Below are 22,864 nucleotides of genomic sequence, written 5' to 3' on the forward strand. Positions count from 1 at the left end.
ATGCACAAATTGTACACATTGTGTGGGCTTTTTGTGATATATTTGTTTTGGTGTATATATCGTAATATAACTATAGATACAATCTAGATTTTTCTTCCTCGTACAAAAAGTTATTTTTAGGATAATATAAGACAATGTGAAATTGTTCGATGCACTGCATCATTAAGATATGCTTTATGATTTGGATGTATTAGTATCAAGCTGCCTGTTAATAAACCAACACTGCCCTCTAATGGGCGCATAGGGGAACCATAACAGTTTTAAATAAATGAGAGTTTCTCTCAGATATCTCATTCTGGATTAAGGCGTGCCACTTCAGATGAATCTCATCCCAGTCAGACCCCGCACACCACAACTTCAGATTTGTCATGATAAGAACCAGTCTGTTAGATATCTTGGGGTCGTGATTGGTAAATAGCTACCGTTTGTTGGCCTTGTTGCAACTTTCGTTCGATCTAGCAGATTAAATTGGTACATCAGGAAGACAAGTCTAGGCCCCCGCCTTTGGTCCAGGCTCTTTCCATGATGCCTGGGATTGGCCACCAAAAAACAAAACATAACCAAACCCTGTGCAAGTTGTTTTTTAGTTCGTTTTTTATTCTAAGAGTAAGTTACTGCCACCTCCTGGATAATTAATGTTATCACATACACATTTAATACATACACAGTACTAGATTAATATTTTTTACTGCGCTATAAATAAACTAATCATTAACTAATAATAAAATTCATGAGTAAAAAATCCACAAATAAGGCCCTTTGATTTAAACTTTAACCCGTTAACTACAGGACAATGGGCTGGGCCCGGTGACGTCCAGAGCCCACTTGACAGGGGGCGTCATTTCCTTATATTCAGTTTCGCTTGCTCTGTTTTGCCGGGCGGGATTTCCGCAATATCAAGTATGGCGAAGACATACGACTATTTGTTTAAATTACTGTTAATCGGGGACTCCGGTGTCGGAAAGACCTGTGTGTTATTCAGGTTCTCAGAAGATGCCTTTAACTCCACGTTTATTTCCACCATAGGTACGATTGTCTTCTTCTGAACGGGTTATTGTGTCTTGTGTTGACAACACAAGTCACATTGGGTATGTCTACTTGCTGGCGGACGCCAGACGACTTGGGTTCAACCACTGTCGCTTAAGCCGTCTGTCAAGAGAGTTTGAACCGCTTATCGTGTGTATGCGATCAACACGTAACTTGCATGTGGTTTATTTTATTTGTTATCTGGTCTGCTGTATCGCGGTGTAACTAGATAGCCGTTAGCCTTCCCCTCCGTCCACATGAGTGGCCGGTAGCTAACTGCTAGCTAGCATCGTCATGTACAACCTCACATATCCGTTAGATGTGTTGCTCTCTATATTGTTTAGGATCGCACCACACAGGCACGTCCCAAATAAAGCACTAACCACGTTTTCAGTGTTTGTGCAGTGTTAAAGACGCAGTATTCATACCGTTTCATGGAGAGTAAACTGGTGACGTTAGTTTCTCTGCTTTTTCGTCTTTTCAGGAATTGACTTCAAAATAAGAACGATAGAACTAGACGGGAAGAAGATCAAGTTACAAATATGGTAAGTTATCCCCATTGTACCACGTAAAGGCATTGGTGTTTTGATAGGAACTGTTGGAGATCAATATCTGGATGGTTTACATGTCTTAACAAAAGTGATCTTGATCCTTTCCAGGGACACCGCTGGTCAGGAGCGTTTCCGAACCATCACCACCGCCTACTACAGAGGAGCAATGGTAGGCGTCTGCAGCTCTTCAAGTTCTGGGTCACCTCCTTTGAAACCTGCAGACTCTACCCGAGCAAACCCTCCCCACGCAGACATGTCACTTTGATCATATAGCCTCGTCTTTACACACGCAATGTTTTTGATAATAGTCTGACTTGTTCTCTTTTATCAGCAATGTTAACTTCTGATTTTATGGCAAAAAATGGACGCCTACTATTCATTTCTGCGTGTAATCCGCACAGCCTACTTCGTTTGGTGAATTTTGTCATGTAATTTCTGTTCCTGTTTCACTATGTTGACAATGACACATACTAGTAAGGCAGTGCCCAGCCTGTGCTAGTACCTTTATTATATATTGTATTTAAAGTATTTTTTCCTTTCCAGGGCATCATGCTGGTCTACGACATAACCAACGAAAAATCATTTGAAAACATCAAAAATTGGATAAGGAACATCGAGGAGGTGTGTTCTACCAAAAAAGACTTCCTGACTAGGCTTACCAGATTAAACCATACATAATGGGAAGCCAACATGTATCCTTTCATTTGTATTAATCCTTTCTGTCGCCTCAGCATGCATCCTCGGACGTTGAAAAGATGGTACTGGGAAACAAGTGTGACATCAACGACAAGCGTCAAGTATCCAAAGAGAGGGGAGAGAAGGTGAGCATTTACTGTTACAATGGCTTCACTGAAACCTCCAGCCTCACAAATAAAACATGTACGGCCAAGACAATACACAGACAATGACTTGAGACACGGGTAACAAGGTTAATATAAACCTGGAGGTATTGCTTTTATGTATTATTCGTTTTTTGGTTTGTCATTGTGGAACAGTAGTTGAGTGGTTGACCTAACATGCTAAACATTGTATGTCTTTGGATGGACCTTAGTGGACTTCCTAAGAGGTAACTGGTTGTTCTTCCTTCTCCAGTTGGCGCTGGAGTATGGCATCAAGTTCATGGAGACCAGTGCAAAGGCCAACATAAACGTGGAAAATGTGAGTTGGCGCTATTATTGTCTTTGTCACATAATAATCGAACTTGGGTGTTTTATATTGTTTTGTAACACGTGTGTTATTGCTTTTCTCAAAAGGCATTTTTGACGCTTGCGAGAGACATCAAGTCAAAGATGGACACAAAATTGGTGAGCAGAACCGTTTTGTCTTTATCTGATTCATATCCTTCCTGTACTTGGTTAGTGATGAAGGAGGAAGTGCTCTCTGACAAGTTTAGAAACATTGCCCTACCTGTACCATTGCATCCTTATAAGTGTGTGAGTGTTAAACGGCCACTGGATAACCACAAAACGCTTTTTACAGGATGATTCATTTTGTCCCCCATACAATAATTGGCAGAGCTGCAATTGTTCATATTTCTTACCATTTACTTACCAACCGCCCCCATTATGGTGAATAATACCCCTGATGACCGTATCTGTCCCTAGCAACACACTGAGCATGCCTCCCTTCTCCCACTTGTTGCAGGAGGGCAACACGGCTCAGGGAGGCGGCCACGGCGTCAAGATCTCCGAGCCCCAAAAAAAGACCAGCTTCTTCCGCTGCTCTCTGCTCTGAGGGGGCAAAGGTCTCCGTATTTTTTATTTTTTTTTAAGGATACTGGACTCAACCGGACTGTGCTTCCTTTTCAGCACTTCCTGCCTCCCTCTCTCCCCCCCTCCCTTTCAGTTTCCCTTCCTCTCCTAAGTCGACACACATGAAATCTGTATCATTCAGCTGCAGGCGGATCGACATGTTTCCCTCTCTCTTTTGTCCTTGTCTGCTGAAGGCGTCCGTCGTTGGATCCTTTATCTTTTCCTTTTTGTTCATACACACTTCCTCACTTGCTGTCGTCCCCCCTTCTCCCCTCTGTAGGACAGAGAGTGACTGAATCCTGAGGAGCAGGATTATAAAAAAATTAATAGTCCAATATATTGTATTGCAAAGACACTCTTCCGTCCCTTCGGTAGTACTACGTTCATCGTTTGGTTCCCAACTAGTTTCACAGCAGCTCTTCAAATGTTGTTCAGTGGAGTTGAATCAATCCCAACGGTTTTGGGATTGGTATTTACAAGCGTGATGAAACTTGTTTTTAATGGTCGTCCCTTGCCTCTTGTGGGGTCAACCAGAGACTGATCGGCTTGTTCAAGTAGTGAATCGCTTTCAAAAGTAATGCAGTCTTGCAACAATGGCCGCGGGTTTTAAGACTTATTGTTCGCTTCCTCAGCACTTTTTTCATGCTTTTGGTTTGCAGTAATTTCCTTGTAACCGTTGAATGGGACCAAACATGGGGGAATGCAATAAAAATATGGTTAATGCGTGTAAAAAATAATTGACAGGTCACATGACACCTAGCCTTATTCCAGTATTTCACTAGTTTTGTTCACTGAAAACAACATTCCAAGCATTAGAAAAATCCTCTCCCTTCCTTAATGTACCACGTAGGTCAGACAGAAGTATCTACAGGTAAGCGTGTCAGTATTGCCACCAACCTCTTGCGTGCTTGAATATCATTGCGTGCTACATTATTGTGGTGTGCAGTATAAATGATGGCATGCCCTAAAACCTTTAGTGTTGTAATTATCTATTGTGCGATTAATTGTTTTGGCAAGCTATATGAAGTCTCTGGTTGCAACACCGGCGAATAAAACCACGGGTTTATACAGACCTCTCTGCTTACAAATTTCCCCGCCACACTGTATTGTGAATGAGCCTTCGCCCCATCCCCTCCCACCCACCCACGTCTTTGCACTTTACCAATAACTTGTTTTGTGTATAGTCTGTGCCAAGTGATAGTTCTGCAATACGTTTTGGATCCATTGGACTATGGTAGATTGGACAAACCTGTTAACAAATTATATTCCACGTTTTTGAAAACCTGCTTAGTGCTTCTTTAGTTTTTACCACTGTACTGGTATTTTGAAAGATGTCCCCAATTCATTAATCAGTCCAAGCAGGATCTGCCTATTTGTGCTGAGCAGTAAGACTGCATCATCTATGAAAGAGGCAAACGCAGCAATGTCTGTTTCGCGTGTCTAGGGAACCACAGATGGAGGCTAACCCGTAGAGCTGTAGACTTTCATCGTTCTCCACAAACACTTTAAAACCAAGTCACCCGGCTGTCTGTAACTGTGGTCAGCAGAGCCCCATATATGAGATACCAGAAGTATATAGTATACTCACTTCTTCCGGAAACCACTTTCAGTGTCCATTTTTTTAATCAGAAGCTTTTGGTGTAAAGATGCAGTGAACGGTCACATGTTTACTTTGTCTGCCTGGAATGCTGTTGGTGCGAGTGATGCTTCTGCTGCTGATCAAAACCACAGGAACACTCTGTGACTTGTTTTAATTGTGTTTATGGTAGTCGAACATTTGAAGTCTACGTTACCCAAAGGCAAACCTCTATTTGTCGGAGGCTGGTTGGTTATTACTTGTGAGCAGGAGAAAAACATTGTCACTACTGGTTGATTTTATTTGTATAGGTGTTTGCATAAGGAAAGCATAGAGTTTCAACAGCCTTCACCTGTTTCCTTAAGACGTTATATACTCTTGGATTGTCTAACCAAGTTGGACCCAAATTACAAAAGATTCTCATTCCTTTTTGTGTGTTATGTTGAGTGTAAGTGCTGTCTAATCGTGTTCACTTACTTGTTTGACAGCTAGGTGGCACTTGTGGCACAGCATCCACACTGTTTAGCACCACCCAATATCTAAATATAAACTGTTTGTAGAAGATATGCCATATAAAGTATTTTTTATCTGATTCATATATTTACTCTGCTGGTATGTGAACAATTAATATGAAAGCCATCATGTCATATTGGTGACTTTCTCATCCATTTACTTTTGTAAGTATAGACATTTTTCTTTAGGCGCTTTTGCTGGTCTGCAACGATGTTCTTGTTAAATCCTCAACATAACCACTTGTCTTAATGGCGTCGTACTAAATTGTTTCTTCTTGATTGAACTATGCATTGTGAAATTTGGACCTAAAATGTTATGATGTTGTTCCTTTCCATTTTTAGCCCACATATTGAAGGCGAGAGGATGGGTTGTTTATCCTTTCATTGAGGACGGGACAGGCTCCGTCATAGAAACCCAAACTGTCAGGTGAACACTTATTCGAGAAAAGACGGAGAGACCATTCAATTGTGTGGAGACACTGCTGTATGTCATTATAATAGCTTTAATTTACAGGGACCACCGGTTTAATCCCTTGGTTCAGCATTTTCATGCAAAATGGATCTTTTGAGTTTCATTTTTTTTTTTTTTTGTGACATTTGTGTGGACAAACCTTTATTTACAGTCTCTTTTTTTTTACTGACACATTTTCATTGCTACATTAAGTCCGGCAAAGAATAACAAGCAATTTGAGAAACGGTTTTATTTACCACATTTTGAACATCCTATAAGCCTACCTGAAAATGTACTGTACTTTGTAAAACTTATGGAAATGGATCTACTATTAGTAGATGTGTACTTTTGAATTAATAAAATAAGATTGTTGAAAATTAAACCTGGTTTGTGGTAGTGTTCATGGTTCAATAGCTGCATGGTGTGGTCAGTGAATTTGATGGTGCCATGTGATCTATTCTTTTCTATTCTTTTGAGTATTCTGGTAGAAGTTTCCAAAATTTCAGTTAATGAGCCATGACTGGATGGATTGTTCCAGTCACTTGATATATGACAAGGTGCAGAACAGTCCGTGCCATCACATCTACCTCAAAATATTATGAGAAAAGGTGAGGCTTTGGAAAAATGAATGCTCTTTTGCAGAGTTCATTTTCAGTGCAACACGCAGCATTATTCTGCTGTATAAAAACATGGTTGTGTGTCTATCTATATATATATGTATGTGTGTGTGTGTATGTATGTATGTATGTACAGTGTGTATATATATATATATATATATATATATATATATATCGTTGTGCAACATTGAGTAGTGCAAAATAAATGCATCAATGTAGAAGCGAAGAAGAAGTGAAACGACTGATTTGTTTCTTGCAGTGTGCTTTGTTCTGTGAGCCGCATACGGTCCTGGTCTTCATATTCTTATGTGGAAGGTGCTGTGGACATACATGCTCGATGGGTTATTGAATGACTTCATCAAACCCATATCTGTTTCTCTGTTCAAGGCCCACTCTTTATCATTTAGTTTGTATCAGTTTGTATAATTCCAAACACCTTGTTTGCAATTACAATTCTTATAATTTCCCTCATAACATATAATTCCCTCTCACTCAGAACTTGGGTTCTTTCTCATATAAATAGATTGTAAACCAATATCTTTCTCATTTGTTTTACTATTCTACAGATAGTTATAGATAGTAAGTTCCGCAAGTTTTATTTTTGGGGAAGTTTTAAACCTCAATGCTTCCTCTCGTAAAGCGATAAGCACTTAGGTCATTTTTAATCAATCACTATAAGTATTAACTTCAGACCAAAAGTAACAAAAATCCTATTGAGGTGTGTGTCTGTACCTGAGGAACTCGGGTGCTCGGACGATGACGTGCTGGAAGTCCTCCAGCGAGAGGCGGCCGTCGTTGTCCATGTCGGCCTCGTCCATCACCTTCTCACACACCATCCTCACCTCGTCCTCTGTCAGCTCGTTGCGCGTCAGCTTGTTCAGGGTCTTCACCAGGTCCAGCTTGCAGATGAAGTCGTCGTTGTTGAAATCTTAATGCAGGCGAGGGAAGGAAAAGGTCAATAAGGATCCTTTTGTAGGGTTTCTTTCTCTTATATTACTTTGAACTGGCACACTGCCGTGTGTGTGTGTGTGTGTGTGTGTGTGTGTGTGTGTGTGTGTGTGTGTGTGTGTGCGCATGTGTGTTTGTTACATTTTCATTTGTAGTGTGTAACTGATGGCACTGTGAATCTTCTGTTTTATCCTCTTTGCCTTTGTATTGATCAAGCACCACAATCACTTTGTTCTGAAACAAATCCTTCAATAGTATAATATATCCCATTTTAGCGGATATAAAACCAGATAGTGTACATAATACATGCGACACACTGACAACATCGAGCTTTAGACTTCCAGGGATCCACTGTGAACTCTCTGAGGGATTTCGCATTATTTTCCCGAACAATGGCGTGCGTACTGTTTTTCCATGGATGCTGAATAATAGATGGCAACTTTCCTTTGACCCATGACTAGGGCTATGTGCCTGCAATATCTTCATCTGTCAGCTTTGTTTAATTAGGGGGGGGACACTGGTGCACAGCGCAAGCGGGGCTTTCACAAGCTGTTCGCCTGTATAATGGCCGCTATGAATCATTAATAACTCCCTGGATCATGCTTAAAGCTCTGTAACCCCTCACTCTCTCTGTCTGACCGTCTCTAACTCTATCTATAGCTACATCAGTCTGTCTGTCTGCAAACTTGCATTATCTGTTTATCTACCAGATTTGACTGTCTGTAAATGTCTATTTAATTCTCTATCTATCTATCTATCTATCTATCTATCTATCTATCTATCTATCTATCTATCTATCTATCTATCTATCTATCTATCTATCTATCTATCTATCTATCTATCTATCTAATTAGATTGTTTATCTATATATCTATTAGATTGTCAATCTGTCTATCTATTACCATTTACATTTAGGGGTATCTATCTGTCTATCGGTTTATCGGTCTACCGGTCTTCCTGTCTACCTGTCTATCTGTCATCTATGGGATTGTGTTTCTATTAGTCGTTCTTTCTTCTGTCTCGCTTGCCTGCCAGATGCCCTCTATAAAGCATTTGATTGTTCTACTTCATTTGAACTGCGTGACTGAAGTCATCCTCCGCGTTCCTCCCCTTTGAGGAGGTGGTTCCCTGGTTGACCTGTGGAGCAGGCGTAGTCACCGTAGATTTTGAAGGCGTAGTAGGCCTTGAGGTCGCGCGGGGCCATCTCGCTCAGGACGGAGAACATGTCCAGGAAGTCGTCCAGGGTCATGTTCCCCTCTCCGTCCTCCGAGAACACTTCGGCGATCCTCTGGCGGAACGGGTTATCCTGGAGACGAGAGGGGACTGGCCTCATGCTTTCAGAAGCTGGTTTCATTCCACATTTGAATCAGCAGCCAATCCTTGTTTGAAGGCATGGAACAAGGTGCTGGTCCTGTCTCTTACTGAGTGACCCTCACTTGTTCTCCCAGCGTCTTTTCCCTCTCCTCATTATTTAGCCAACTTTTTTTCTGCATTTTTTATACTGTACAATATGTACACTATTATTCATGATATAGTCTAATGCACTCAGACTTTAAATCCTGCTTTATAATAGGAATCATGAAAATTCTACAATATAAACTAAGATGGGTGACCCAAGCAGAGTAGAGTTAGTATTTGTATCGTCCATTTGATTGGTGTCTGGTTGAATAACAGACTCAGGCTCACCTCATCCTCTCTGTGGGCCATGGGGGCAAGGAGACCCCTGTTCCCTCACGCGGTTAACTGTCTTCGTTTTGTGAGGACACAGGCCATCGTTTATCTTATCGCGATAAGCGCACCTTTTAGAAACATCAAGGTTTACTTTAAGTTTGAAAGCGTCGGGTAACATATATCCTTTCAAAATACTTTTGTCAATTAATTGCCCATTAATTATGTATTGACAACACGGGGATAGCGGGTGTGTGTGTGTGTGTGTGTGTGTGTGTGTGTGTGTGTGTGTGTGTGTGTGTGTGTGTGTGTGTGTGTGTGTGTGTGTGTGTGTGTGTGTGTGTGTGTGTGCGCAGTGTGTGTGTGTGTGTGCGCAGTGTGTGTGTGTGTGTGTTTGAGTGTGTATGTGTGGGCTACTGGGCCTACCTTCAGCTCTGGCATGCTGCCAATCAACTCATATGGTAACTTCACATCTGGCTGGTGTGTGTAGTCAAGAGGAACAAGCTGAGGTGCCAAGTCCCGATAGCGAGAGAAAAGCCTTTGGAAAGGTACGTAAGACTCTGTTCTTACTTTGTTAGGGTAAAAAAGTAACAGTAACATTTACCCTGAATGCAATGGCTTTTTTGTAATAACAACACAAACCATTGATTAAAATCAATTATTGTTTAAAATTACCTTTGATTCATTCAAATAAGGAAATATACAATTGATTTAGGTTGAGCAAAGATGAATAATGACTTGGTCAAGATATAACAATTATCTTCCACCACAATGGTTAGACATTCACCTTACAATCTATACAGTTACTCACCTGAGAATCTCTTTTCTTGTAAAATATGTGCAATCCTGCAAAGGCAGTAAGACTTTTAAATGCTTTTAAATTGACGTATTTAATCTTTACACAAATAACCATACATTAATCCTTTCAATTATGTCTTTTAACAAAAGAAACACTGCATTGAAGTATCAATCATCCTTTCACTGGTAACTTTCTGTTTACCTCTGACCTTAAGAAACTTCTGGCTTCTGAGCAACCTCCTCATCTCAAAGATATGTTTGTTTAGAGAAAATCCTGTTTAATTTATAGTCAACAAGCACGTCCAGATCTGCTTCAATGGGGTTTGATGAATGACCAAAATACGAAATCCATGACATCTTAAGCAGTTGGCTCCGGTCTTGTGTTCTCAGTAAACCATCAAGCCAGATGGGGGAATCTGACAGGTGTCAGCACCTTTCTCTAGCATGACTTCTCTCCTTTACTAAAGTAGGTCTCGCTGTGAAAGAGGACCGGCACAAGCAAAGTCTCACTCAGCGGCCCGCACAATTCCTCTTTCTAAAACGAGAGGCCGTGACAATTACCCAAGTTTGAGCAAGGACTGACGCATGCACACACACACACACACACACACACACACACGCACGCACGCACGCACGCACGCACGCACGCACACCCACCCACACACGTACCTGATAGGCATCAAGCTGCTGTGCCGAAAATATGGTCTGTTTATTCCCCATGTCTGTGCACGAACCAGCAAGGCAGCATCTCCATTGCCCGCCGCAACATTAAAATGCCATCGGGGGCCCTGTTGATATGTCAGATATGAAATACCAGGACAAAAGAGTACCCGCGCGGCCAAGGGGCATATCAGGTATCCAGCAGCCCTGGGGCCCTTTGGTTCTTCCATTATAATGGCAGCATTTCATCGTTTTCTCTACAGAGAATGGGCGCCCCTCTGACAAAGAGGCAGGGCTGTCGTCCGGCATCATGCCGAGTGCCATCCACCCCCTTTGGTGCCACTGTATGACCAACGCCTTGGCCCTGCTCAGGTTACTGCAGTGTGGAGCCAGGGTTTTTGTAGTGGGCAAATAGACCGTTTGATGAGCTGACTGCTTTCATCAGGGCCGGAGATTGATGGGTTGTGAGATAATCTCGTGACTACGGATCATTTTCGTTCGTCACGGTCGTTTTTTTTTGTAGCAAACGAACAAAGCATTTGCAAGATTTAGCGAGTGATTCAGAAATTGGGGATAAACTAAATGCTTTTGTTACATTGACTACGTTTCTTTTTTATCATATCATCGTGTGACGCCATGCCCTGAATATTGGTTTTCTTTCAATCTTTTCAGTTATTTTCTGCTTTGAAAGCTTTTCTTTTTAATCTCTTTAACCCTATGTCCCACGGGGAGAGGGTGGTTCAGGGCCATGAAGTTGTTGAATGGTAACCACCCATGTATTGTACCTTCACAAGCAGGGGCGTAGCCAGGACATTATTTATTGGGGGGCCAGCTCTGGGTCTTTTATTTGGGGTGGCACTTGGTTGTCAAAAAAGTATATTTTAAAACCCACGCACCGCAGCACTCAGAGCACTCAAAGACTTAAAATAAAAATAATTAAAACAATAATTATTATTTTTTCTTAGACGTGGGAGGGGGCAGCGGGGTGGCCATCCTCTGACCTATGGGGGCCAGGGCCCCCCCTGGCCCCCACGTGGCTGTGCCCCTGTTCACAAGCAACACCGGTCTGTCACTTTCTGGCTGATGACCCAATGTCCTCTGCTGGGGAACCATGCACTCTGGCTCACTCTCTCACATTTATAATGAGGTGTCTTCTACAAGCTTTGACGCTTCTTACATGGCCACTCAGATTACAAGTTATTATATTACCAATAATATAATAATAAAAAGGGCGTCTATAAGCAATGTTATGTAATTCGATAATTTCCGAATGTATTAATCATTATAATTGTAGGTTCTTTATCAAAATCACTAATGCATAATATATATTTAGATATTGATGTTACGATTTTAAATAAATCAAATAGAGTAGAGTAGACGTTTTTACATTTTTTGGAATCAGAATGCTACAAAGTGATCCATGGACAGCACTAAGTCTCAGTTAAGTCTCTATTAATTTTGAATGAGGCATTGGGGAGTACAGAAAGTTCACCGACGAGTTATTTTTCTTCACCATTTATTACAACTTTGGCTCACAATGGAAAACATAAAATATACACATTTATATTTTTCACATGATATCACTTGCTGCACTGCCATATATTATAATTTATAAGTATATACATATATTACAACGCCACTTTAAAAAATAACACATAACTCATTTCTAGCCCGTTGTTCTAAACTATGATTCATTGAGATAAAAAAATAAAATGAATTCACTCATCGCTAATCAAATGTACAAATCCAGACTGCAGGGATATTTATTGATACAGCCCATGCTGTAGCATGGGGCTGTATCAATTACTGAGCCATCCCATCAGGAGAGAGAGAGAGAGAGAGAGAGAGAGAGAGAGAGAGAGAGAGAGAGAGAGAGAGAGAGAGAGAGAGAGAGAGAGAGAGAGAGAGAGAGAGAGAGAGAGAGAGAGAGAGAGAGCGAGAGCGAGAGAGAGAGAGAGAGAGAGAGAGAGCGAGAGCGAGAGAGAGAGAGAGAGAGGTGGCTAGCAGAGTCTTTGAGAGAGAGAGACAAAGAGATTGCGAGAAAGAGAGAGGTCAGTGTCTAGTGACTCATTGAAGTAGAGAGCGAGAGAGAGTGAGAGCTCACTGGCTATTGACTCATAGAGAGAGAGAGGGCCGCTGCTAGTGACTTGCAGAGAGACCGAGAGAGAAGTCAATGGCTAGTAACTCAGAGGGAACGAGAGAGAGAGGTCAGTGGCTAGAGACTCACAGAGAGAGAGCGCGAGGGAGAGAGAGTTCAGCGGCTAGTGACTCGTAGAGAGCAAGAGGGAGGTCAGTGGCAGCCACAGCTCCCTGCCACCATGTCGTCGTACTGCTTGAGCACCACGTTCTCGTCGTCGTCAAAGTACAGCAGGTTGATGGAGAAAAGCTTGTCGGGCACGCAGCACGGCGTCTCGATGCCCCGCGTGAGCTTCAGGGCGTTGATGATGGACTGCACCGTGGCGTGGTTGCTGGGCCTCATGTTCTGCCCCAGCGGGAAGGGGCAGGAGCCCTTGCAGTGGTAGGCGTTGTAGCCGCGCGGCGACACGATCCAGCTCGACCAGCCGATCTCCTCGAAGTCCACGTAGAGGGGCAGGCGCTGGCAGGCCGCCGCCGCCGCGCTGCCGGGGTCCTCGTCGCCGTAGTCCAGGGACCGGGCGCTGCGGGAGGCCGGGGGGCCCGCCGCCATGGGTATGTGGGGCAGCTGGGGCGTGTCCATGGGATCTGGGGGGGGAAGGGAAGAATCCGTCAGAATCAAATAGTTTACACAAAGAGTGAGCGGACATCATGAGATGTCAAAGGGAACCTTCTGAAGGCAAACAGAGGAAGTAGACAAGGAGGAGACCACCCTCATCTAGGGGTCGAGGTTAGTCATGCTTCGCTTTGATTATTATAATGCAACCTCCTGATTCACCGGCCATCAAAGCTAACTTTGTGCACAATATATTTCTACACCTGTAGAAGTCCGTCACTCAAATGAAATGAAGTGGTCTGGCGAGCTTAGCACGTTGCCTACCTTTTCCCTCGAGCGTGGCGGAGCGCCGGCCGTCGTCGGTGAACACCACCAGCATGGGCTGCTTGCTCTGGTGGTGGTTGCGTCCGGAGGCGAAGCGCACCAGCTTCATGTCTACCTGGCTGCCGCCCAGGGTCTTCACTACTACCTGGAGACCCTGGTTGTTGCCCTCGTCCACCATCCAGGAGCGCACCTTTAAGCAAAAATTAATAGAAAAAATTAATAACTAACACATTTATCAACTGTACATCTAAATACAGGAAGTCCTGTTTGTTTTGTTACAGAATGTTATTTGTTTATTTTTTACGAAATATTTTGAATCAGTAAGTAAGTACGTTTAGGGCAGTGCACACTTACAGCTTGGGTGATGGTGAACACTTCCCAGCCGCTTGAGTGGATGGGGATGAGTCGAGAGGACAGCAGCTTTCTGTCCTGCGTGATGTTCTTTTTCGTGATATCAAGCACCTGATAGACGCTGACCTGAACGGGAAGAGAATAAAAAGATTGATTGGGTTGAAATAAATATCTCTCCTCGCCTGGCGATTGGATCAGTATTGTTGTTAGTTATTTGCCTCCGCTTCTGATCCATGAAATGTTTACCTGGCAGAAATGATGTCTGTTGAATGCAACGGTTGACTGAGGGCGCAACTTGAAAAGATGCAGCTCAGCAGTCAGGACCTTCTCGGTTCTGGCCACGTTGGACAGATTGAACCTGTATTCTTGTTCACTGCGCACTATCCGAAAAAAACACAACAAAGAAACCACATGAGAAACACATCCACCAGTGTGTAGCTCTATTTCCCAGTGCACGTCATACGGCAATTGAACGAGGATATACAGCATGAACAACGGATGGATCATTTGCATTGTCCGTGGAACTTACATTTGTCAAAGAAACTGCGCACGGTATTTCCTTCCAAAAGATAAGGGTCCTTGGTAACGCCGTCCACATCTGCCACTGTATTGTACAAATCGAGCATATATTGGGGCGCTTGTTTGTGGCCCCGAGCATGAGGGGGGTCCTCCATTCCAAAAACTTCCAAAAGCCTCTTGATGGCTTCGGAGCGAACCTCTTCCGTCTCGAAGTGGTTCTCCAAATAGTTGACGGAGGGCCTCCCGGCAGACCTGCACAATAGAGAGGCGACGCTGAGAACGAAGAGGAGCATCTCGGACATGGTTTGCAGCTGCATCCGAACCAGCCAGGAACTGGGAATTGGAGTGAGTGCTGGTCCCTGGAAGGTCGACTTTATATATCAAATACTCAGGCCCCGTTTATAGTGTCCCCCTGGCCTCGGTAAACAGTAGTAAAGATGCTATTTGGTCGCAAATGTAAATCACCAATCAGCGAATATAAAGGGATACTAATGGCGTGGTTAACAAGGTGTGAACCCCACTGCAGATTTATTCAGCAGACGTCTGGCATTAAACTTCAAATCAACTAATTCCAACCGACCCTTGGGACATTTTGATATATGGAGTGCCAGGTGTATCATTCTGCAAAGAATATTTATTTGGTTTAGGATGTGGAAAATGCAAAGACAAAACGGACGAAATCAGAATTGGGCTGCGGAGTAGTGTTTGCTGCTCGCCATGGGAGGTTAACCGCTGCTGAAGGAATCCATTAATTTAGGATAATTGGGACAGTGTCTTGCGGGACTCCCATTCCTTCCTTAAATAGAAGGGTGTCGTTGGCTACACAACACATCGTCGGATTTGCATAACTTATTATCCAGTTATATGTGGATAATCACTGATTCAATGAATTTATAGAGATTCAACACCGACTGGCAAGGCAATAGCCTTGAAACCTTTTAACATTTCCAGATGCTTGTTTTACGCATTGATATTTAGAAAATGAAAGCTTCAAATCAACGGTGGGGCTACATTTGATCAATGTTATTGAAACCCAATTAACGATCAAAGTAGATAGTTGTGTGATGCGAGAAACAGTCCTTTTAATGTTTTAAGTGCCGTGTCATGTGTCATCCTTGATCTTTACGCACGATGTGCAGTTTAAAATCTGAACTCACTTGCCCTCAATATAATTGTTATCAGGGACATCAAAGTGTTTTTTGTCCACCTAACACCCTGTAAGCAAGTCTTAAACTTCTCACGTAGTCTACGGATAACACAACTTGTTGTTTCACACGTTTATACAAAAAAAATAAACTCTTTGCTCTCCGACACGTGTTTTAAGACAACTAACAATTGGATTCTTTGGTTATAACAGAAAATAGATCCTATACCAAGCCCTGGTGCTTGGTCTTATATTGCTGTAGCCTTCATGATGGATAACAAGAGTGGTAGGTGTCAGGCCTACATGTCATTCCTAGAGCCTTTCTATTGTTTCATTCAAAGTATTTACGCCGCTTGCTCTTTTAGAAGGCTTTTAGAATCATTCCTACTAAATCCAAGTCGCACCATAAGGTTCTGCTTAATGAAATAAATACTAACTCTTTATCCATAGCTTTAGGATAGGTTTTATTTACAAAATATATAGTTTACATATATTACATATAATACAATACTATTTGAGAAGAGACGAAAGGCTTACGTGAAATATCAAAATTGTATCAAAAATACTAAAACCGCATTAGAAATACACGTCCCGAACGTCCTAGCGGGGAACAGTTCAGGTGCGCTCCACTGGAGGGCGCTATATTTAGTTCTGGCATTGGCACGAGGTAATGGAAAGAACGGTGCGGGTCTGTCCATGCTGGTTCAGGAAAGTGTGGCTCTCATGGCTTTGTGGAGCACAAGAGGTTTGTGGTCTTTCAGCCCAAAGTCGACATATTTCTGGATCAGAGGGGCTCCTGCAATCAGAAGACGATGATTGAATACACTTGAAGTACAATTAAAAAACAAAGTCTAAATTTCCATTAATTTAAACACATATTTTCACATATACAGTATATCATTAAGCGTTTCTGAAAGATACATTTTGCCAACAGGTTTGTTATATTAGTAAATAAGAGTCTGAGTTTGACTTAACTACAACACTATATGGACTGCCATGATGTGGAACAACGGAGATGTTTGTAAAGAAATGTGGTCATTTTATCACGCTAGTCCTCCCACAGCCCACCAACACACATTAGCTATACGTCAGGGTGACCAGACAGACCGGCTGGAGCTAAGGCGCAGGCCTTTTGTAAATAAATCATTTTTAAAATAAATGTTTATTTTTCAATTTTTTTATCAATTTTGAAATGGCCCTGGTTCTAGTTTGCTGTTGAATATTCATTTTGAGATAGTAAGCAATCAGGCCTGTGTCTTTCTGATAGACTGCGACGTGATTCACAATGCCTGGGTCTATCTATTTACTCTATAGCATAATATACCATAATATATGCCATAAAACAATAGGCTATCAACAGTGTTGGGAAGGTTACTTTTCAAATGTATCCAGTTACAGAATTCCATTTTATGTCTTAAGTGTAGGAATGCGGCATCAAATCCTGCTTACTAAACAGGCCTATTCTGGTGTGTTCTTCTGTTCAAACTGGCTGCATGTGTTAGGCATAAGTCTCCCTGAAAGTGAACTATTTTAGATAATTGCTGTAGTGGAACAAAGACTATAAGAGTATGGTCATGCGAAAGATATTTGCTATTACATCTAACATTTTTTTCACTGAGCTAAGTGCATAGGTGTTGCCTATAAAATCGCCTTGAGAGAGAGAGAGAGAGAGAGAGAGAGAGAGAGAGAGAGAGAGAGAGAGAATCTTTCAATCATCTGCATTTTTATGTGTGTTTTCCAGCATACGTTTTATGTGGGTGTCTGTCCAAATTCCTGCTAGTCTTGGAGTTACCGCTAATCAAACAATAATTCCCATAATGCGCACGGCTGAGCGGCATATGCCTCTTACATCCAAAGAGGCATATGCTTTGTAGAACTGGATCGGGCCGAGGTGCGTTCGCTTTCACATCTCAAGCGAACCGTACCAGGGTTAGTTTGGAAGCGAACCGAGACCAGCTGTTCAGGGAGGTCTCGGTCGGCTGATTTGGTTCACATCGAAGTGAGGTGGTTGCATGCATACACACCAACGCAAACGTACCGAACCAAGGGGACCAAACTCGTTTAGTGCGCACTAAATGCTGTTGGTGTGAAAGCACGAATAAACTGCTGAAACAGAAGTATCCTCATGTAATCCATTGATTTCAACAATGTAACTGTAAATGACTGTCTAAATACCAACTATTTCAATTGTAACTGTAAGGGAATACAGTAAGCTATCATTTGTATTCTGAATACGTAACGCCGGTACATGTATTCCGTTACTCCCCAACACTGGCTATCAATGAAATATAGAAGGATTTCCTATAATAGTATCTAATCTCGATTGTTTTGATTGGCTGGTTTACCCAAGCCTGAAAGCCAAAGCATGCATATCCAAGTAAACCATTGGGTATACATGAACTGCCCAATCTTTTGCTAGTGTACTACATTAACAATGAGATGTTGATTTGCATAAGAATATTTCCTATTTTTCTTAATTTTCAGAAGTATATTCACTGTGACGACACCCATTTTTCAATACTGGTTTGCTTTGCAAGCATTGGTTGCAGGGGAATGAATGAACCGACTACATACACATTTGGTGTTTGGGGTTAAGGAGGATCAATTTAACACCCTGCTCACACACAGTTGTTAGGAGAAGGGAAGGTGGGATCTGGGGGTATGTGTGTGGCTGGGGGGGGGGGGGTGGGTGTTGACTCTGGGCCAGCTGTGTTCATGCTTACCTGAGAAGGCATCGGTTTCCTGCAGTGCAGCCTCCCATACATCTGCCCACGTCTATTTCCTGTGGAAAGAATTAGCAAAACACAGAGAGGGCCATCAGCTCACAGCTAGCCCACAAATATTGACCAGCGTGGTGGGGGGGGGAGTGTGTGTGTGTGTGTGTGTGTGTGTGTGTGGGGGGGGGGGGGGGGGGGGGGGGGGGGGGGGGGGGGGTAGAGTGGCAGGGGGGTGGGGGATAGGGGGTAGGGGGCGGGCCATGTGCTGTTTAACATGGCAACTGCTTTGATTTGACACCTGCGACACCATTTGTGTTTGCTCTTTCTTCACACCCTTGGTGTGAAGGCTGGCAGACGGCTCTGACGCAGGGCTGGCCCAATTACTTGTTCTGTTTCTGCTCCGGGTTTATTTATAAACCACCATGTGAAATCTGGTTTTACCGAAGGCCATGCTCTCTGATTATGACTGATGATGTGGAGGAGGATTGTGGGGAAAAAAAGGATTGAGTGGTACATTTCAATGAACCTCACCAAATAGTTTGAATCACAATCCTAGTATAGAGCTGCAGTTACATCTGTGTTGAATGGCTTCTTTCTGATCAGTGAAGAACTAATTAAAACACAACTTTTAGTTGTTATGTGTGTGTTTTTTGTGTGTTTTTTAGCCAGAAAGCGAAAGACTTTTAAACAATCGCCTTTTTCAAAATGTTATTGCTATCCAGACGGCTCTATCGTGTAATGTGTATTGGTATAGTAGGCCCAATGGAGCCATGCACGTGTGATATCCTATAGCACTTAACACATGAGTGTGTGCGGTGCCAGCCACTAGCCCTATTGGGGATTGAGTACTCTCCTCTAGACGTCCTGATGTGCCTAAAGAAATGCAATTACCCTGTCTGAGGGGTTTTCTTTTGCAGCTTCCTGTACACTAGCCTATCAAAGGACACATGTGGATTATACAGGCCCGAATCAGAAGCAGACTTTTAATCTTCGTAGAGAGGGGAAATTAAGAACTCTAGGCTTTGTGAACATTTCAAATAGTATGAAGACCTTTCAAAACATCCACGTTTTTGCCTGAACCAACCTTTAGTTTCTCCTCTTTGATTCCGTCTGTTTGGTCCACTATTTCGTAGTAGTACTCGATAGATGGGACTCGGTAACAACTCTCCTTCAGCTCACAGGCCACCACCGTCTGGACGAGGTTCAGTTTGTTGGGGGTCTCCACTATGGCTGAGGCAAACTTGGTGGGGACACAGGAGAATCCATCTGAGAAGGACACAGGAATAAATGTATACAGTCAAGTTTACAATTTATGTAGCTTTATTTGACTTGAGGGTTTTATTTTTTAGTGTTTAGGGATGTTCAATGAGGGGAGGTTTCCCAAGGGACCCCTTTCACAGGAGGAAAAGCACTAGTTTAGGAATAACATTAATTATGAGGCCATTCGATTTTGGTAGGACAACATTATAGACACAACATTTACAGTGTCAATGTCTGTGCGACAATACATAAACAAAATCAAGCTTCTGTTAAAATGACCGGAACATACAGTAGATTTAGCCTAATATTGATGTATGTTCCCCTCAAGACTGCGGGCCAATTACAAAGCAGCGCAATGTAAACAGAAACCTGTCGCCATTTTAAATAAGATTTCTTGTAATGGTTAGTGGCCTATACCTATACTATATTTTCTGTGACTCATGCTTCAGTTGTCACATACGGGAATAATTGTAAGTATATTGAAGCATGTTGGATAATGCAGGTAGGCCTAGCTATGACCTTAAAGGCCATACACACCTGGGGAGCCCTTGGACTTAGTGCATCCTCCGACGTCGACAACATTCTCGTAAGGCGTCTCAAAGAAATAGGTCCTCAATGCAGGGGTCCGGAGACACTGGGTGATTCTTGTTTCACAATGGCATTCCTGGATCACCTCGACCTCCCGTGGCCCTTCAAACAGAAGCACCCGGTCCACTCTCATCCCCGTGGGCTCGCACACGTGGCTCTCCCCGCAAGACGGTGTGTGCTCGGGGGGCTCCGCGCTCTCCGTGTACGTCGTTCGCGGCCCCATCTATTAGTAAGAAATCATATTGTTAAGACATGTTGAAACGTGTTCCTTGGTTGATGGCATCGTTGGACTATCATACCAAATAAAAGTGCTAAGCTTTTGGGTTTCGATAATGAGTAGTTCTGTATTTATAATTGGCAAAAAGCTATATCAATATGCCATATTTTCGTGGAAAGACTGAAAAGAAAATATAAGACTAAAAGTGAAATAGAATAGTAATTTCCTAAAATGTCGACAAAGTAATATATTTCGTTTTTATGCCTTCGCGAACAATAATGAGGTAACAGTGCGCCCTTGTGGCTGTTTCAAAATTGCAGGGTCCACTCACCTTTTTGCTTCGGAGAAATTCCAGCATTGAGGAATACTTGAGGTAATCCTGCTGCGTGCGATCGTTTGATGTCCTGTACGCGCTCCCACAGTGGGAACGGCACATGCCCACGTCCATACTGACCGGACTCCCAGAGATGTCTGCCAACAACACACAATTATACATTATTGGCATGAAAATATTTCCCATGCATTGATAAATAATAAAAGAAAATTAAAACTATTTTCCTGTATTTTAACTATCCTGTAAAATGTGAAAATGAGAGTAGAGTAGACCATTATCCTCATACAGAGAACCCAATTGAGGTTTTATTTCAGACAAAACAATGGTTATGTTAATCTTTGTGTAAAACTGGTTTTCAATCCTTTTACCTTGACCAATGTAAACAAAGTGGCTCTGTCTTCTGCAGCATGCTCTCAGGGCAAACAGGTTTCTCTGCTCCCCATGCTTGCTCCACACCTCTGCCACTGAAGAGAACCACACCTAACAGGTTAATACATTGCATACATACAGCTGCTCAGATCAGAAAAACATTAGTTTTAACTATATATTCGCTCAGTACAAGCAGAAGGAAGTTTTAATTAAGGGCCAGAAAAACAACAAAGGTACATTTATTAATTCACAACTATTTGTAGAAGTATATTATTAAAATACTATTAATAATTTAATAATTTAAATATGTAATAATAATATGTGTCACAATGTGGAAGAAAATCCCCAAATAAGCAAACAAACAGCAACGACATTCAAATAAAATACTTGGTTCAATTTATCCAGACTACATCTATTTTTGTTGAGATTATTTTACTTGAAATACGTTTCTCCCTCCGGTATACACTTTCACCCTCCCCCACGCCTCTTCTCACACCATCCCCCTCCCCTTCATCTCACACATAAATTCATATAAAAATGATTACAACGTATCTTGGCCAAGACAAATAATGAACACCAATTAGCAAATAGCTGTCAACCTAAAACACAGAACAAACAGTACTCACGGGTGAGGTAGAGGACGGTGAGATAGAGCAGACTGGACCCATGTGTATCCATAGCTGTAGTCCGTATGCTCCTGCTCAGCAGCCAGTTCCAGATTGTACCCTGAGCTTATCGAAGCCTCTGATATTTATACAGGACCTCACTGCCGCTGCTGCCGTCTGGAATGACACTGGAAGGGAACAACGTCTCCCTCCAATGGTGTGGGAACTCCTTTCTGAAGAAGCTGAAGAAGTAAAAAGTGCGAGTAATCAAATTTCCATTCCCAGTGCCTCAGGGAGTTCCTAGCAGACGGGGGTCCACTTCAAAGGCCAGAGCTCCCTACGTCGTGAGCTTTCACCTCTTGTTCCCCCTGGGCTCTGGTGAGATGCCCTGTCTCTAGTGTGTGGACTTTCCCTCTCGCTTGGACCTTAATGAAGGGCTTAAGTAGGCCTGAGCCTTTAAGCGGGACTCATTCAAAGGCATTAATCATCTTTTATCTCCGGGGGGGGTAGGTGTTTAGCACCTCAAAACCCTGGCCTAAACACACAAACAAGGCTCAGCATGGGGGCTGTGAAGCTCCCTTTTGGAGGGACCCAGGCACCTTTGTGTTTATTCAACGTGGGGGCCAAATGGCCGGCCCTTGGAATCCCAAAGGTTTCAAGGCGGGAGCGACTATAGTCAAGAGATAAGTACATGTCGTGTACAAACTAACATCTATGTTAGTTTTCAGATAATATTATCCTTTCTTATATTTGTTCATTTACCTCGTCGTCTCTTGGGTAAAGAGGAAATTATAAAGAAGATACCACGCGTGGTATAGAAAAATAGAAAGGAATCCTAAAATCAACTACTTGGGGTTTTTCTGGCCCCTGAACTAATTTCACCCAGGAAAAAACAATTGTTGAAACATGCAGTGTTTTTGATCAACCCAATATCAATAAAAAAGTCCCATAAAACTTTAAAATGCAACTGAATTTGAGTAAATCGCAGACGTTGTGGTAGCCTCTAGCCATTGCATCCTAATACCTTCTGGAGCAACATCTCTAGCAGAGGCCTGCAAGGCTTTGATGTGCTAATGTGATCCCCTCACGGCGGGCCCCCCATCACCGGATCATCGTTAGGATAGTCGTCAGCCGCCAGACACTTTGACTAAGGCGATACCCTAACAGGAGTTTCAATGGCTGCTCCCTG

The 22,864-nt window shown here is 42.6% G+C and overlaps 4 protein-coding genes across 4 annotated transcripts; 1 reads left to right on the plus strand and 3 right to left on the minus strand.

The window, feature by feature from the left end:
* The first annotated feature begins 846 nt into the window (after positions 1-846).
* On the plus strand, positions 847-6,051 carry LOC130386942 (ras-related protein Rab-8A-like). Its single transcript, XM_056595818.1, has 8 exons — positions 847-1,026; positions 1,511-1,571; positions 1,686-1,746; positions 2,121-2,198; positions 2,309-2,398; positions 2,670-2,735; positions 2,831-2,881; positions 3,222-6,051. Exons 1-8 carry the CDS (start codon positions 903-905, stop codon positions 3,309-3,311), a joined length of 621 nt encoding a protein of 206 aa, XP_056451793.1. The 5' UTR covers positions 847-902; the 3' UTR covers positions 3,312-6,051.
* A 660-nt stretch (positions 6,052-6,711) lies between these two features.
* Positions 6,712-9,992, minus strand: cib3 (calcium and integrin binding family member 3). Its single transcript, XM_056595821.1, has 5 exons — positions 9,912-9,992; positions 9,527-9,638; positions 8,591-8,738; positions 7,217-7,412; positions 6,712-6,802 (listed from the first exon to the last, which is right to left on the minus strand). Exons 2-5 carry the CDS (start codon positions 9,539-9,541, stop codon positions 6,781-6,783), a joined length of 381 nt encoding a protein of 126 aa, XP_056451796.1. The 5' UTR covers positions 9,542-9,638; positions 9,912-9,992; the 3' UTR covers positions 6,712-6,780.
* A 2,856-nt stretch (positions 9,993-12,848) lies between these two features.
* On the minus strand, positions 12,849-14,788 carry admp (anti-dorsalizing morphogenic protein). Its single transcript, XM_056595809.1, has 5 exons — positions 14,452-14,788; positions 14,169-14,302; positions 13,926-14,048; positions 13,572-13,761; positions 12,849-13,279 (listed from the first exon to the last, which is right to left on the minus strand). The coding sequence occupies exons 1-5, from the start codon at positions 14,756-14,758 to the stop codon at positions 12,849-12,851; spliced, it is 1,185 nt and encodes a 394-aa protein (XP_056451784.1). The 5' UTR covers positions 14,759-14,788.
* A 1,249-nt stretch (positions 14,789-16,037) lies between these two features.
* Positions 16,038-21,776, minus strand: pnhd (pinhead). The gene is made up of 7 exons (XM_056595810.1): positions 21,697-21,776; positions 21,070-21,165; positions 20,699-20,838; positions 20,100-20,373; positions 19,387-19,568; positions 18,309-18,367; positions 16,038-16,381 (listed from the first exon to the last, which is right to left on the minus strand). The coding sequence occupies exons 1-7, from the start codon at positions 21,746-21,748 to the stop codon at positions 16,231-16,233; spliced, it is 954 nt and encodes a 317-aa protein (XP_056451785.1). The 5' UTR covers positions 21,749-21,776; the 3' UTR covers positions 16,038-16,230.
* Between the last annotated feature and the right edge of the window lie 1,088 nt (positions 21,777-22,864).

The sequence above is a fragment of the Gadus chalcogrammus genome, chromosome 8 (assembly GCF_026213295.1).
Source record: "Gadus chalcogrammus isolate NIFS_2021 chromosome 8, NIFS_Gcha_1.0, whole genome shotgun sequence".
Taxonomy (NCBI): domain Eukaryota; kingdom Metazoa; phylum Chordata; class Actinopteri; order Gadiformes; family Gadidae; genus Gadus; species Gadus chalcogrammus.

What these genes read in the sequence shown, in the direction of transcription:
- LOC130386942 (XM_056595818.1), top strand. Translation starts at nt 903, where the DNA reads ATGGCGAAGACATACGACTATTTGTTTAAATTACTGTTAATCGGGGAC. An exon ending in AAGATCAAGTTACAAATATG is followed by an intron (nt 1,572 to 1,685) that starts GTAAGTTATCCC and finishes GATCCTTTCCAG; the next exon opens with GGACACCGCTGGTCAGGAGC. An exon ending in CCAACATAAACGTGGAAAAT is followed by an intron (nt 2,736 to 2,830) that starts GTGAGTTGGCGC and finishes TTTTCTCAAAAG; the next exon opens with GCATTTTTGACGCTTGCGAG.
- pnhd (XM_056595810.1), bottom strand. Translation starts at nt 21,748, where the DNA reads ATGGATACACATGGGTCCAGTCTGCTCTATCTCACCGTCCTCTACCTC. An exon ending in CTTTGTTTACATTGGTCAAG is followed by an intron (nt 20,839 to 21,069) that starts GTAAAAGGATTG and finishes TGTTGTTGGCAG; the next exon opens with ACATCTCTGGGAGTCCGGTC. An exon ending in AATTTCTCCGAAGCAAAAAG is followed by an intron (nt 20,374 to 20,698) that starts GTGAGTGGACCC and finishes TCTTACTAATAG; the next exon opens with ATGGGGCCGCGAACGACGTA.
- cib3 (XM_056595821.1), bottom strand. An exon ending in CTACGCCTTCAAAATCTACG is followed by an intron (nt 7,413 to 8,590) that starts GTGACTACGCCT and finishes GCCTGCATTAAG; the next exon opens with ATTTCAACAACGACGACTTC. An exon ending in CGAGCACCCGAGTTCCTCAG is followed by an intron (nt 6,803 to 7,216) that starts GTACAGACACAC and finishes GTATGTCCACAG; the next exon opens with CACCTTCCACATAAGAATAT.
- admp (XM_056595809.1), bottom strand. Translation starts at nt 14,758, where the DNA reads ATGCAGCTGCAAACCATGTCCGAGATGCTCCTCTTCGTTCTCAGCGTC. An exon ending in GCGCAGTTTCTTTGACAAAT is followed by an intron (nt 14,303 to 14,451) that starts GTAAGTTCCACG and finishes TTTTTCGGATAG; the next exon opens with TGCGCAGTGAACAAGAATAC. An exon ending in CGCCACGCTCGAGGGAAAAG is followed by an intron (nt 13,280 to 13,571) that starts GTAGGCAACGTG and finishes TTCCCCCCCCAG; the next exon opens with ATCCCATGGACACGCCCCAG.